Source organism: Pleurodeles waltl, chromosome 4_2 (genome assembly GCF_031143425.1).
Source record: "Pleurodeles waltl isolate 20211129_DDA chromosome 4_2, aPleWal1.hap1.20221129, whole genome shotgun sequence".
NCBI lineage: Eukaryota > Metazoa > Chordata > Amphibia > Caudata > Salamandridae > Pleurodeles > Pleurodeles waltl.
This window is the reverse complement of record NC_090443.1, coordinates 433,587,739-433,603,674: the sequence shown is the minus strand read 5'-3', so window position 1 is coordinate 433,603,674 and position 15,936 is coordinate 433,587,739. Positions and strand designations below refer to the sequence as shown.

At 42.4% G+C, this 15,936-nt stretch overlaps 1 protein-coding gene across 1 annotated transcript in view; it reads left to right on the top strand.

Annotated features, from left to right (window-relative positions):
* The first annotated feature begins 224 nt into the window (after positions 1-224).
* The window catches only part of LOC138293888 (serine/threonine-protein kinase N2-like), a 189,378-nt gene continuing 173,666 nt past the window's right edge, over positions 225-15,936 (top strand). Inside the window, exons 1-4 of the mRNA XM_069233181.1 lie at positions 225-392; positions 1,150-1,363; positions 1,746-1,946; positions 2,462-2,571. Coding sequence (XP_069089282.1) covers positions 225-392; positions 1,150-1,363; positions 1,746-1,946; positions 2,462-2,571 — 693 coding nt within the window. The remainder of the gene's footprint in view (positions 393-1,149; positions 1,364-1,745; positions 1,947-2,461; positions 2,572-15,936) is intronic.

Below are 15,936 nucleotides of genomic sequence, written 5' to 3'. Positions count from 1 at the left end.
CAGTACCGGTTCTGAAAAACCCAGTACCTCAGTAGGTGTGCCAAAAGTTCCCAGAGATGGTGGGGGTCAAGAAGGCTTTGACAAAGACTGATAAGGAGAGCCAATGATGCTCCTTAAAGAGAAGGGTGATGTGGTCCCATTTCTTCAGACCTTTGATAAGCTGTTCAGCAGTGTGTAGGATGCATATAATGTGGAGGCTTTACGAGTTTGGAAGGCCTTGGAGCATGGTTTTATCACCATCCCGTGTTGGAAACTTAAAAATATATTTGTGTGTCATGTGTGCTGTTATCAGTGATTCTAGTCCCAAAGTGCCCCATGTAGAGGTTGAAGATGTCGGGGACAAAATGGATTCCTCTAATACTCCTTATGATCGTTCTCTTCAGACACCACAGGTAACCATGTGATTTAACAAGTGTTAGATGGCTAGGTAGGAGGAGAACCAACACAGGGTTTTTTCCAGTGAATATCATTTGTGACCTCTGGGATTGAATAAGGTTGGGATGGACAGTGATGGTGTTATTGATGGGCTGTCGGATCATTTGTATGTTTTCATTTAATCAGTGATTGATGGAATTGCACTGTGGATGGAGTGAAGGATAGGAGAGGGAATTCTAGTGTGCCCTTGGTGACGAGTGACTAACAACAGTGCTACGAGCAATAATGTGTTAGTAATAGTACTAGTATGCTGATGGCACCAATAGTTCAAGTGCACTAATGCTGTTGTTTCTGATAAACCAAATACTGTAGTTCTCTGGCAGCAATGTTCTAGTGGGGATTTGCTTCTGAAAGAGAGAGGGCTATAGAGTATGCCTCACTTTTGGGCCAGTATGGTGAGGAAATGCAATACTGGGTTTGCAGTAGTGAAGAGAAAAAATGCTGAGTTTTTACATTAGTGAGAGGTAATGATGTTTAGTCCTGACTGAAGCATTGCTGTAAAAACTCTCCAGATCCGGTCTGGTGCCTGGGGATAATCTTAGGGTGAGGAATATGCAATTCAGAGTATCCACCATGAATAGCATAACAAAGGTAACTAACTTGTTAGTGAGGGCTGCACTGGTAAATGGGACAGTGTTTGGTCTATGGTCGCAAGTAGTAATGAAGGTAAGTCTGTGGTAGTAAGGTTTTACTTACCTTATGGACTTCTTCCAGGCCCAGACCCGGTTAAGCGAGTCCAGCCAGAAGTTAGACCTCTTGAAGCATTCCCTTGAGCAGAGACTGAGCGAACTGCCTGAAGACCATCCTAAGTGTAGCATCATGAAGGAGGAGCTGGTCCTCGCCTCATCTCCCGCTTTCAGCTCACGGAACAACACCTCCTACCAGCACAACCAGTACAACACACTGTCCAAACCCTCACCTTTAACAGGTAACAGCTGTTCTGTCTTATCCATCATTCTCTAATTCTAACCAGCGAGTCCAGCCCAGTCCACGCTTTAATGATTTACATATTGCCCTGCTTGTCCTGGCAACAGCACTTCTTGTTAGCTTGGGGATGTTAGTCCCCTGTTTTCACTGTGACATGGGTGGAAGAGAGTTCTGCTGATTCTGTCACAGTTTGTTGGATGTAAAAGCTTTCAATGGTCACAATGTTAGTTGTTAATGTGCTCTGCTGTCACTGTTGGAGCTGTATAAGATGGCTCCTAACTTAAGAGAAAAAGGATGTGAAGGCCCTCTGACCCCTTTCACATTTGGTGTAGGAGCGCACCACTGCTGTCATGTCACTGTGACTCACTCCTTTTCCCTTTCAGGCACATTGGAAGTTCGACTGCTGGGCTGCAGTGGCTTGCTGGACTCTGTGCCAGGGCGAAGTCGAGGAACAGTGGCCTCCTTGCCCTGTAATAGTCCTGGAGAAGGAAGAGCATCCTTTATGAGCAGGAGTGGAAGAGGACTTTACAACCGCAGCAGCAGTGTGAGCGGCCGCAGTACGGTCAAATCAGATGACGTTTTCAGTTGAGTGCCCATACCTATCCACAAATTTTTTGCTTTTGCTTTCTCCTAAGATATTTCATAATAAAAACGCGTGAGAACATCCTTTTCCACCATTGTAACTTCACTGTCTTTCAAAGTCAAATATCATAGTTTAACGCAGATCTATAGGGTCTATACTACTTACTTAATTCCAGTATCTCAGTTGTCTTTATTTTATCTTTGTTCCCATCTCTACATCATACCTATCAGGTCCTTGCATTGCAAATCCATCGTCGCTGTCCTTCATATCATTACATTGCCATCATACAGTATCATGATAGTCTTTGAATCTGGTCTTTTGCTTATCGTCTGTGATTTGTTTGAGAGATGTACTTGAGTGCATGTGTTTCATGATGTCGCGATGTCCCAATACGTTCTTTCACATCACATCACTGCCTCTTGAATGCTATTTTTTGTGTTTGACGATGTCCATCAGTTCATGTTACTCACATATACACATCTGCTTTGCTCTAAGCTTTTGTTTTTGCCTTTCTAGATGAAGTGTGTGCTGTGCTAAAGCTAGATAATGCAACTGTTGGGCAGACCTCCTGGAAACCCATTAGTTTACAGGCTTGGAACCAGACCTTCACTGTGGAGTTGGAGAGGGTAAGGAAATGCTGATTGTGTTTCATATCTTCTTACAGCCTATAACTGTTGTTGCAGATAAATTGTTTACAGCACCCAGATCTCCATGGGTGTTCAGCTCCTTACAAAGTTTCTTACTGGTACTATGAGCATTGGTATGTAAAAGTATGAGACCAGTTTTATAGCACCGTTTCATAGTTTGCCCCTCGTTATTGCCTTTAGTGCTGGCCTAAGTATGTACAGATGTTTTTGTCACAGTTCAGCATTTGTTTGGATCCTTAGTTACAGAAGGTTTATTGATTGTTGTATGAAGTATTATCGTCAGACTCTGATATAGAGGTAAAACTGGGTTCCTAGTGGTTAGATCTTTGATAGACTCCTGTTGATTTCTTCATATTTTTATCTGAAACTTAGCTGCATGAATCTTCCAGCACTGACATGGCCTTAATCGTCCAACCTGGCTTCAAAATTGCCCGACCAACTCATTTGTTCACTCTCTTGCTCACGTCTTTCCCTAACATTTTTAAATTCACTAATTTCACAATTTTAGGAGACCTTGAGTTGTTGTTCATTGACCATTAATAGGGCTGATACCAAGACAGCGTCTTTCTCTGTGGCTATTTAAGGCGCATCTCAATTAATTCTAGCCCCCACACGTGCAACAGGCCATCATTTTGACTTCCTTTTCTTCTCTGTAAATTCTTTAACTATCTATCTGTGGATAATACCACTGCTTCTCTGTCGAAACCCAAATAAGGGTTCCATCACCCCCAATGTCTTTCTCGTAGTCTTTAAAAGGAATTGGATATGATTATTAATTATTTATGGAACCTCTCCCTCTCATCTGCTGCGGTTTCCCTCAGATATGAATGAGTCTCTTGTAGTACAACTATTAAAAACCCCTACAGCCGATCCTACCACACTGAGCAATTACAGGCCTATTTCTTTTTTCTCCCTTCCTGTGAAAATCTTAGATAAAGGAGGTCACCTGACGGCTGTCTGAATTTATTGAGTCCTCCGACATGGTAGACTGTTGCTAATCTGGTTTCAGGTGTGTGAACCGTATTGAACTGATTTTTCTTTCTGAAGGCCTTTGACGCATTCTTGATCAGGGCAGTAGAGCTGCTCCTAATCTACTCTGCTTTAGTCCCGCATTTGACACAGTTTCCAATTCTACCTTAGTTCGCTGTTATTCCTCTTTAGGTATTCACAACATGGCCCTCAAGTGGCACTTCACTTTTCTTTACCGTCACATACTAGCTGTAAGCCTTCCTCCTTTCATCTTTTCACAAATCATTGAACTGTGGAGTTCCGCAGGCCTCATCTTTGAGCCCTGCACCTTTCATCATCTGTTTCACCACCGGCCGATTTTATTTATTCAGACTTTTAGATTTCACTTCATGTCTTAATGCATAAAACACCCCAGCCCTTATTTCTTTCCATAGTGATCCAGATGTGGTGTTACCACCTTTGGTTCCTCTATTCTGGGAGTTACCTGGTTGGATTGTATTTTCCACATTGACTTATATTGCAGCAGAGACAATTTTATGGGTTATACACATAAAATAAAGCCATTTGTGGCTTCAAAAACCAGGAGTCTTCCGTCTGAATGGGGTACTAGCAAATATGCACATGTAGTCCCCCAGCCATTTTTGAGGACCTCTTTGTGAACACTTGGGCTGTTATTTTAAGCTTGAAGATGGGAAGAAGACAGTCTAATTTCAGGGTGCTGACGGTTTTACCATTGAATCGTGCACAAAGATTACAGTACATCAGGGTGGTACACAGTAAATGCGCAGAAAGGAAAGCAAACATATGATCTAAGGCACGTGAATGTGTCCTGTTAACGCTTTAAAAATGAAAATCATTTGTTTATTTCGGAATTTGCTTTCGTAGGTGTACATATGATGTCTTTTCTTCTGTTTCCCATCATTACCTTTCTTTTCTTAACTTATTTTCTCTGCTTTATGAGTGAAGTAAAAAAAACAATTGAGAAGAAGGAATACAAATATATATGACAGCATTTTCTGCTAAGACTGTAGTAAATCAGAGTGTGGCCGGTATTGGGCCATGCTTTTCACACTGCAGTTTCCCACCTTCATTATTTTAAATAATTTTTCAAAATTGAATTGGAGAAGAAGACATGGATTTCTGAATCACCACTCTGGTGCATGTGATTTCTAGCTCATGGGCGACAGCCAGCTGGGTGTTTTAGCCAATATCATGCGCGATTCTGGGCCATGTAGGTTCGTTTTTAACTTGCCAGACTATTTCAGAAACATTCAGTCCTCTTAGTGCTGCTTAGTAGCAATGCTAGAATTGACTGAATTACTTCACATCATAAGGGACCGTGGCAGCTGTGTGCACACAATGCCACTGGAGTATCTGCCCTAATCATTTTAGGAAGAGTGGAAACTTTCACTCTTGTGAAACCCCTATGTCACATGTACACCTTTCTGTAATACGGTCAGATATACATCCCTAGTTTCAGTCTATGGATTGATTTGTGATGATTATTGCTATTATCATTGTTAATACTCATCTTACTATTGCTATTACTGTTGTTGGTAGTATTGCTATTGTTGTTACGTTATTGTTATTATTATATGTGTGCACAAAGTCCTTGAGCACATCAGTTGTTCCCAGTTCTTTAAATTGGCAAGTACAGAGTACATGCACTTTTTTAGTTTGAAAGTGAGACTACCAAAACGTCTTAGCAGGGGTTCAATAATTTTTACAGGGAAAATACTGGTATTTCTCAGTAGCAAACAGGTACTACTATTATATTACTGAAACCTGCACTTCTACATTTCTATTTCAAGCACTGGTTGTACCATATTCCTGACAGCAGAGCTAAATGAGCTTCTGCATTGAATATCACCGCGCTGTCCATGTGCACATGGGAAAGAGCATGTGCGGGGTGACTGACTTTGTAAATTTGTTAGTCAATCTTGTCTCCTTTCTACGTGCGTGCAGATTGACTGTAATCAGGTGTCATGTAGGCCTGATTGTAGTGGTCACCACCGATGTGCAAGCTCCACTCACACAAAAAGGAGCATCACACTTAGCAGCTTTGCAAGCTAGAGTATGCCATGTGGCTCCTTGTCGCATCTGTCCCTTCCTGGCTGCTGGCTACTGCAAGGCCCTTTGGTGTAGATACCAGGGCACTCAGTTCAGATCCCAGGACAGAAAAAGAGGGTTTGCTGATTGGCCATGCTCATAGTAGACTTGCAGGGTGCTCTTGACACTGCTGGAGTCTGTGAGCCCAGTTGAGGATAGGGATGCCTGTAGGGTGGAGGTGGGAGGAGTTGGGTGCAATAGAGTCTGGAGCGCATTTCTTCTGTAGCCCCGGACTGGTAGCATAATTAGTGCCTAGGAACGGACAATGCATCAAAAAAGGGCTCATTATTCTTCAGCCCAGGGAGGTAGACACTTTCCAGCAGAATAGTTAAACTCTTCTTCGATGATTAGGACCTGGAAGTTACTGGAGGGGAATGGGGAATTTGTACACAAATGTGTGGGGCAAATCCTTTAAACCTGCCTTACACATGCATTCTGAGGATCTGGATTCCCTTATCAAGGGATGTTTATTTCTGAGGTGAGGTCCATTAACCTAGTTCCCCTGGAGGAAACATAACAATGGGTCTTTAGAATAAGGGCTCAGAATAGATCCCTGGAGTCCAATGCAATACCTGTGTATGGTGGAACTGAATTAAATAATTTTACGGAAGACTATTGTATGGAATATTTCTTAAAAATGTCTATTTTAAACGTTTCTTGAGGTAAACCTCACACCATCTTTCTAAATGGTATTTGAAGCATATTTTGTTAGCAGTGTGACAAGTAAGTTCTACCTAAAAAGCCACCATTTTGTTGTTTAAAAACATTCCCCTTTGTATATGTTTTTCAAGCCTGGGTACTTTGAGCCGTTGTTATAGGTGGCATTTACTTAAGATGCAATTTGTTGCTTGTACATTACAAATGTTCTGGGACTACCTCAAGTACCCTGTTAAAATTACCTTCTAAGCCTGAATAGTCCCATTGGTACTTACAGAGTACATCCTATGGATACTAAACACCCATCTTCCTTTAAGCAGGTTTCAGAAGAGGATACACATTTACTGTGTTTTCAATCTTACCTTGCTTCTGCAATAACTTCGTCCGGGACCCAGTCAAACTCTAAAATGTATTTTGGCCCCATATGTTAATATTTGTGAGTACCTCCTACCCTAGCTGAACACGTATACCAGGAAATAGAGATGTTACTAGCAGTGGCGTAGCGTGGGTTGTCTTGCGCCCCCTAACCTGTGTCAGCACCCGGGGCAAGGCAAGTAATTTGCGCCCCCTAACCTGTGGATTTTAGCACTCGAGTCCACCCCCCAGATGTTGCGCCCGGTGCGGCCGGCCCCCCCTGCACCCTCCACGCTACGCCACTGGTTACTAGTATAAACTATTTGGTAGCACATCCAGCTCCAATGTATGTACATCGAGGGGACAGAGAATTGTTTCTCAGTCAAAAGGAAGTAAAACGCATTTTTAAATTTCCAATGTTGCAGCCTGTGTGAAGGACCAAAGAGAGGGGACTTAAGGTGTTTTTGTAATGTATAAATTCAGGCATGTTATGTGATTTTTCCCTTTTTAAAAATGTTGTTGTGGCTTTGCTTAAAATGACGTCAAAAACTGTTTTTCGTGCTGGCTTTTTCCCACTTGTCCGTGTTGAATTTAATTAACTGATTGGCAATTCAATTTGGAAAGTTTTAAATGTAGCATTGATTGGCCCATCGAAAAGACATGTTTGTCAGAGGACAAAGGATTAGCCAAGAGCTTTGAATATATATGGACTTATTTAACCTGTAATAATGTAACCGAATTAACGGTTCCTTAGTCGCTCGCATATAAATCCGGGTGAAATCCGCCTCTCAGTTTTAAGAATTTGCTTCACTGAACCTCCGATGAAGGGAGATTCTCCCTAGAACACACCATATCAGAGTATAGTGTGATATTTTTACTGTACATTTCTCTGAGACTCGAAATGTAAGAATTTATTGATAAGAAAATAAAGATGCTTTGACATTTTAAATGAAGTTTGAAGACCTGGAAATATCCATCAGATGTTTGGGGTGAGCAAATTGCTGCCGACACTAAGTTGGTTGTAGACGATGCAGCTGTCGATCCGATCCTTCAGGTTTTCCATAGATTGTCTCTTGAACCGCCTCTCTATCCCTCATGGACATGCTGGAGCACAAAAGCAGTTAAGTATCTAGCTTTATGGGTTGCTAACTACTGTGATGTCTCACACAAAGCCTACCCCCATTTTTTTTATTTTAATTTTATTTTTTTACACAAGATGTTTTACTGAGCTTAACCACTGTATGTTGGAAGGATCACAGACAGAGAATCTAGAGTAGTTTCAACCTGTAAAACTATTGTTAGGAGTGTGTAATGCCCCTAGAGGGTGAGTTAATTAGAGATTTCTTAGGCAGTATATGTAGGGTTTGGTGAGAATTCCAAGATATTTTTTCACTTTGGATCTTTTCCATTTGGGAATCATTTGGTTAAAGCATTTGGTCAACAACTGCTTCAGTTCAGGTTTTTAGATTTTCAGCAATGACTTAACCTTCTGCATTTTGGATTCTCAATGTTAAAGGGGCAGGTAATTTCTCTGAGCAAAATATTTACACCTTTTTCCCTGCTGGTTTGCAATGAGATAACAGGTATTCAGGATAAAAGTGATGCAGGGCAATGGTCATGATACCTGCATCTGCTGCTTGTTGTCGCTGTAGGACTCTACAGGCTTTTTAAGTGAAATGTTCTTAAGCTGTGCAAGTTGCACTCCCTTAGACTTTATAAAAATATTTATTTAAAAACAGTTTTATTGTTGCTTTGAACATGTATACACAGTCGACAACTGCAATGAAATCGTAATCACAGAAATTACATCAAGTTCATCACTTCTTCCTTTCCCCACCTCACCAGCCTCTCTTCCCTGAAGGTAGTTACCATCCCTACCCTCCTCCCTCTCTAACCTGGTCTCTATTCCCCTACCTTGTGACCCTCCTGCAAGCATGATAAATTCTTTCTCAAGTGCCCTATTCAGTGGATCGCCACAGTTGTTTGTTATGAGTCCCTTAACCAAGCCCATAATGATTTCTCCCTCCATTCCAAATCTTGTCACTTTCAAGTGCACCCTCTGGCACTATACACAACCTTTTCTGGCACCATATACAAATCCATACCTGTGATCCACTGCCTTTTCGAGGTAGTTGTTGTTTACCCCAATACCTCTCAATATCTTTTTTCGTTAACATGAAGACGAAATTCCAGAGTAGTAGCTTGTGCACCTGTGAGAGTTACATCGCACAATATCCCTAGAAGGAAGTATTTCAGGCTGTCTGGAATAGTGACCTCCAGGACCACTGCTAGCCTCCTCCTCAGTAGTCATCCAATTTGTGGCCATTCCAGGGCTCTCCTAGAGGTGTATGTAGGAAGGTGCCCCTGTACACCCTGCATTTTAAACACTTTAGGTCTTCTGCCCAGCCCACCATTTGCGGTTGGCTTTTATAATAGTAGATTCTATGTAAGATTTTTTAATTGAACTAATCCCTCTACTAGGCTGCTTAGGGGCTCCCTAGGGTGTCCGGTAAATTATGAATTAAGGTATGATAAATCAGAGATAACACCCCTGTCCCTAGTTTTTCATTGAGGGCCCTATTCTCCAAGGGGCTAGCCTCAGGGATGGAAGCCTAATCCAAATGTTCCTCCTGCAGGGCGTGTCTCAGCTGCAAGTACGTACAGTGTTGGGGGGGGATCCAATTCATATTCTGTTGGACTTCAAATTATTTTAACTGCCCCATAGCTAGAATGTCGCCCATGGTGTAGCTATCGATATGGTCCCAGTGGTTGAATCCCTTAAGCCTATTCGCCTCTGGTAGTGTGCCCCTTCCACAGTGGTGTGCTCCCGGTCACACAGCCCCAAACTTATATTGGCCTTGTCCCACACTTCCAGGGTGGCCCGGGTGGAATGTAACGGAAGACGCCTGCTCCTGCTGTTGCCATACAGGTAATGCAGATATGAGTGGTTTTCCATAACTGCGCCCTCCAGTCTGGATGCTGGGCCTAGTCTTTGAGCGAACCCCCATTTATTAATGTATTGGAGTTGTGTCGCCCACCAGTATGCCCTTACATCCCGAGGGCTAATTCTAGGTTTCTATGGAGAAATTGTGTTTTGTCTTGTGTTATTTCAAAGCCTAGCTATCTGAACCCATCCCTTCCCACCTGCAGATTACAATAGGAGTCCCCAACAATGCCCAAGTTCCGACAGCATATAGGTAGATTTTCCCCTGTTTTTTTACCCTGAGTACCTTTCAGAGGCTTGGAATATAGTGCAAGGACTGTGGGGCTGGAGATCCATGGGTCTGAGATGTACAAGATATCGTTTGCACAAAACAACATTTTTCCCCCTTGCCCATTACCTCAGAAAACCCTGTTACGTCTGGCCACACCCAGCAGGGCAGGGACTCTATACAGAACGCAAAGAGAAGGGGTGAAAGAGGGCATCACTGCTTAGTGCCGCGTCCCAAGGGGAAGGAGGGGGTCAACAGAGACCCATTGACACTTACCACTACTTTAGGCGCTTTATAGAAGAGTGCAATCTATTCACAGAAATAGGGGTCAAATCCAAAGGCCCATTATGTCTGGTGACGGTAAACCTAGTCAATGGAGTCAAACACTTTTTCAGCATTTAGTGTCAAGATGGCTAGCAGCTCCTGCATTCGCCCAACAAGGTCTTGCCGATTATACAGTCTCCACAAGTTATGCCGGGCCGCTCTCCTCAGCAAGAAACCCAGTTGAACTATATGCACTAAGTATTAGTAGAGGTTGTCATTTGCGAGCTTCGTCAACCAGCTAATATCTACCCAGATTCAGTATCTGAGGAATCGGAGGAGCCCTGTGTGCTTCAACTTACTTTCTATGTGGATTTCTGCACCTGCCAGCTCGTCCTCTACCCCTCTCCGTTTGCCTCGCCCAGGTCTCCCTGTAATAAATGCAGGCTGGGGTTGTAACGTATAAGTCCTCTTTTTTTCTTTTTTTGTCCTCTCACTCCCATACGTCCTCGGGTGTCACAGAAAAGAGATTTGTTTCCATGCACCACTTTTTTGGCTAGAAAAATGAGCATGTAGAATAGGTTCAACCTTTTCACCATCTCGAAGGATTTACGTTGGTTTGGACTTGTCTGGTATAAGATGGGAAGATCAGCATCCAAGAAGAATGGTACATTAGGTCCCCCTTTTTGCGTGTCTCTCTTAAGATTGTATCTGTCTCTTGGAAATTAAAGATACAAGCAATCAGTGGTCGGTGGGGAGGGCTCCCTGGGGGACGTTTCAGTTCAAGAGCTTGGTGTGCTCTCTCAATTCTGAACCGCTGTGATAGTGCCCCAGTAAGGTATCCACGTCAAAAAAGACCCTGGAGAGGTTGTCTATGGGAACCACAGGAACTGCAGGTTATTGAGTCTGGACCAGTTCTCTGCATCATCAGCCCTCTGTTCCAGTTCCTTAGTGGAAGCCACAAGCCTTTTCACTTCTGTACATAGGGTAGATATCTCATCCTCCACCATTGATATCCAGCTCTCCACCTCTGTCGCTCTTTCAAATGCAATACGCAGGTCCTGTCTCAGGACATCAGCCCCCACTTCACCAATTTTCATTTCCACAGCCACCTGTGAGGGACTGCTTTCCTGCAGAATCATTGCTGTGTACAAAGTAACCATGGCCAAGATGAGTGCATCACTCTGGGCCGCCCCTTGCATGTCCCCAACAACAGTGGTGTATCTGTCCTTCATGGTTAGTGAGGAGTCACTAGGGCCTTTGGCCTGCCGCCTTGGCCCTGATCCACAGGGCAGCCTCCAAATGCAAGTGTTTAGGCTGCTGGAGCTGATGCTACTCATGAAGCTGTCGCCCACCAACCTTGACTGCTCCTTTCACCACATTCTAAACGGGGGGTAACAAGCTGCTAAAAGCAGTCATCCCTTCTTTGTCCTGGCTTGAAGCTCCTTTTTTTCCATGGATGCTGGTCAACTTCAACCTGCTTGCCCCGTGCTCCATCGACCCAGCGCAGCGTCAGCAGCTAGGAGTGCTTGTTCTGGTCCTGTCCCCACGAGTTGCTCCCAGGCTGCTCAGTAATCCTGAGGTGCCTGGTCCCCTCCCATCTCAGCGTTCTCAACTGGCTGACGTCCCATAAGGGTCCAGTCTTATACAGTCCATGGGAATTGGACTGCTGCCCTCAAATGCCCTCCCTGGGCCTGTCGGCGAAATCTGGGCCCAGAAAATACCCACAGTACTGCACATTTAACTTCTCTCCACTGAGGCACCTGGCCAAGACCTCTGATCCACTGAGTCCCCTACTTCCTGACGGGCCACAGGCCCCCCACTGGGGGAGGCAGCCGGGATCTCCCACTTTAAGTCCCTGGGAGCAGCCATGGGTGTAAAACCGCTACTCTGTGGACCGCAGGCACACACTGCTACTCAGGGCCCACCGGCACAGGCACTGAGTCTGAACCCTCCCCGCAGGAGGCCAACCGGTCCCTATGGAGCACACCTCTCAAGGCAAAGACCATGCCACCTCTCCACTGGTCACTGGGGTACCGCTCCTCTTGATGTGGATGCAATGATCTGGTTGCGGTCTGCCTCCCCGCCAGACAAAGTGCCTCCTCAGCTACGTGGGCCAACGGGCCTCTCTCTCCCACACGCAGTCATCCACAGGCCAGGGTAATGGCAATCCGAGGATTTAGCAGTATTGTGGTGGAGGCTCAGGAGCTCAATCGCCTGACATCTTGAGGGCTCGGCCACACCCCCAGATTTTAGAAATATTGACACTGAAAAACCTATGGATAAAAAAAGAGGCATCCAAGGCTTCTAAAGTGTTTCTGGGATAGTCGTTTATGCAGCTCTTGGTGTCTTCCTTTTTACCAGATTTGCACAGTCATTAGTGTCTTGGGGATGGTAGTGTTCCCACTTGTCTGCGTCGAAATTGGAAATAGTGCCAATTATGTCATCAGCATTAAGGAAGCCCTTGCCATAAACAGGGATCTTAAAGTCCAGAAACTCAACTTTTTAAGGATGAGAAAAGTCTGAAGTTTATTTATTGAAGCTGAGGACCTTTGTGTGACTGTTGATGAGTTTACATCTTCAAAGATGATTTTCATTACCCAGCATAGGTCACAACTTGCTCACCTTCCAATAACAGGCTGATTTATTAAAGAAAGTATTCAACATGACTGGTAAAATTATACATAGGAGCATGCTGGTTGGCAAAATTAAGAATTTAAACTAGTTGCTGAATGAAGGACCTCCTTCCCATATGATCACATGGAAGTTTGTCACCTCCTAATAACGTGTCAGACCTTTAAGTTCTAATATAAGAACAAGCTTGTGAGTTTGTTATCACCGATAATAATTAGACTGAAGATATGTTACTATATTCTTAGTTTTCACCAAGTGTCTCAGCAGTCTTTAATATATTTTATGAATACCTTAATAGTGCCTCAAAGACACTTTGTGCACCCCTGACTGCTCCACATGAGCAAAGCCAAAAATATGTGGTTCTAGATTCAGATTCAGATTCAGATTATCATCACAGTAAAAACAGAATCTTGAAATACTACATTAATTTGTCCAGCATTACGAATTAGGTGGAGCAGAATGCTGGATCGATATGCATGGATGGTGCAAGTTTTTTGACACTTGCTTCTTTTGTTATCTGTAAGATTGGAACTTGTTAATGGTTTTTGATTTCTGTCTGAAAGTGTATAGAACCAATAGTTCAGTTTGACATCCGTCCCTTGTTTGGTACAGAGTTTGATACTCTGTTATAAAGTATAAAGATATAAAAGGACACAGCTCGATCCATGGGGCTCCAACAGCAAGAAGATCATGCAGTCAGTCAAGGACAACATTAGTTGGATAATGAAGGCATTGCTTGCGCAAAAGCAGAAATGTACTTTAAAAGTAAAAAAGTGCACTATGAAGAGATTTTCTCCATCATGGGGCTTACTTTAGCATTCATGAACATGTAAATAATGGGCTGCCAATCAACACAATCATAGAGGATTGTAATATTTGGATATAACCCCTTAACTGTTGTATCCGATCTTTTGGATCTCAAAGCGATCGCAGAATCATGACTGGGATTGATTCTGCATCCAGAATTAGGAAAGGGGACAGAAACAACCCCCTGATTTATCACACCATTGTTCTTTCCTCTAGAAGAGCTAGAAACATAGGCAGGCAACAGAAGTGCCATACCCTTGAATTGACAATACCCTTGTATTGACCTGCTTCGGCAAGAGTTGATAACATTCTCACATTGAACTTTCTGGCCTTAATAAACCCGTTAATTCAAGGTAACAAATTAACCTCCTGTTTTTAGATTATTCAACTGCCTTTAATACCGTAAATAGGTCTGTCCAATGGAAAAGCTATCCTATCTGAGTGGTGGGCCTCTGAATCTTTACTTAGAGCCGTTCAACTTCTACATTGGAATATCTGGGTCCTATTTAAGATCAGAGATGGGGCAAGGACAACAAGCAAAATGCCAATAGACAGAGATGTCAGTAAATAGCCCTACCTCAACTTTCAGTTTTTAATCTCTATAAAGCCGGCATGGAAGTCAGGCTGAGGGAGGTGAGTCATTTCACTAAAGCGGAGAAGAAAACAACTAGTACTGATTCAGTACACAGAGGATGCGATCATCCTAGGCACCACCTCAGTTTGTCTACACAGGGCCCCTTGAAGCAATTAACCCTTACAACACACTTAATGCATCTAAATAATGTATAATAGATGCAGGAAGACGTTCACTTAAAGGTTGTGCTGTGAAAGAATTGAGCAAGCACAAACAAATTTATTTTGGGATTTGGTAGGAAAGAGTGCAAGCATTAAAATCAAATGCACACACATGAGGTTTATGCTTTGAAAATTATATACAGGTTTACTCTGTTCCGACAGTATCATTCATTGTCAAAGTGGTTAAAGCTAAATTGAAAGCTACACTTGCATATGGAGTTCTAACATTTGGAACTGAATGAATAATGCGAAAGAAGCCTATGGGGTTCTTGCCTAAAATGTATATTTTGGCAGCCCAATGCCTGCTGTTCTAGTCAGCTAAAATTAGAGCTCAGCTTTGTCAGAATTAAACTAATACTTGAGCTATTATTCATAAAATATTATTTATAAAATACCTCATTATTCATAAACTACTGTCATCGATTAAAGATTGCTACAACTTATTCGCTGATGAATCAGCTTTGTAATTAAGTATCTGGTCCGCGCACATTTGCCAAAAAGTGGACTGGAGATACACCTGACCAGTTAGCACTGCTGCTGTACTTTGAAAATAGAACTTAAATATAAATATCAATATCACATTATTCTATTTTTTCCCCCACAATTAAGAGTCCAAAATCAAACTCCTTAGGCTGGTCTTCTGGAAGTATAAGTCCACACATTTATAGAAACACCAGAACTGTGTGCGTTGGGTATTACTGCTGCTTTATTGGAAGACTAGCATGGTTTATAGACCTGAGGTCAGTTAGTCTAGATAAGAAGCTGAGTGCAAGATTTCACCTGCACTTGATCAAAGTAAATTACGTAAATTATTCCCGCAGTATTCAGACTTTTTTTAGTTCTACTTCCAATTAAGTACCAATTAATGAATGCTAACCAAAAGTTTTATAATGATATTTAACTCTATACAATAACTATATTTAGATATATTGATGCTTTAAATTGATATGTTAAAATATTTTTACTGTGTTTAGACACAAGGCCAACTTTTGTTACATGTATGTAAGGTTTTAGCTGAAAATACTTTTTTGGGCACTAATTGTAATGATTTCAATTACCCATTCTAAACGTATTTACTACTTGAACGAGTGAATATATGGGTCCCTAAGCTCTATAGGTATAAGCTACATTTTGGGAAATTATATTAAAAAAAGAAAACATTCCTTTAGGATGCACGATTTCTGTATTTACTTTGTTTTTAAAACAGCCAATTATATTCATATTCCAACACTGTAAAACACATTTGCCTGACTAATCCATTTAAATTTCTCTTTAAAAGACAGAAATGGTGCATAATACGTAGCACTCTTTCAGAAAAACACTAGGATTGCTCCATTAAATTGTCCACATGAGTTAAGGCAGTTCAGATTTCTTTGTTGTTGGGCAGGAACACTTGAATACAGCTGTTCCTTACTTGGGCTGCGAAGAAACCATTAATCACTAAGAAATAGAAAAAAGATTTGGGAGAAAACCGTTATAAGCATTAGTTGCAGCCACAGTTCATGTGTATAGGAAAATGAAAGACCAGATTTGGCCAGGTATGGAA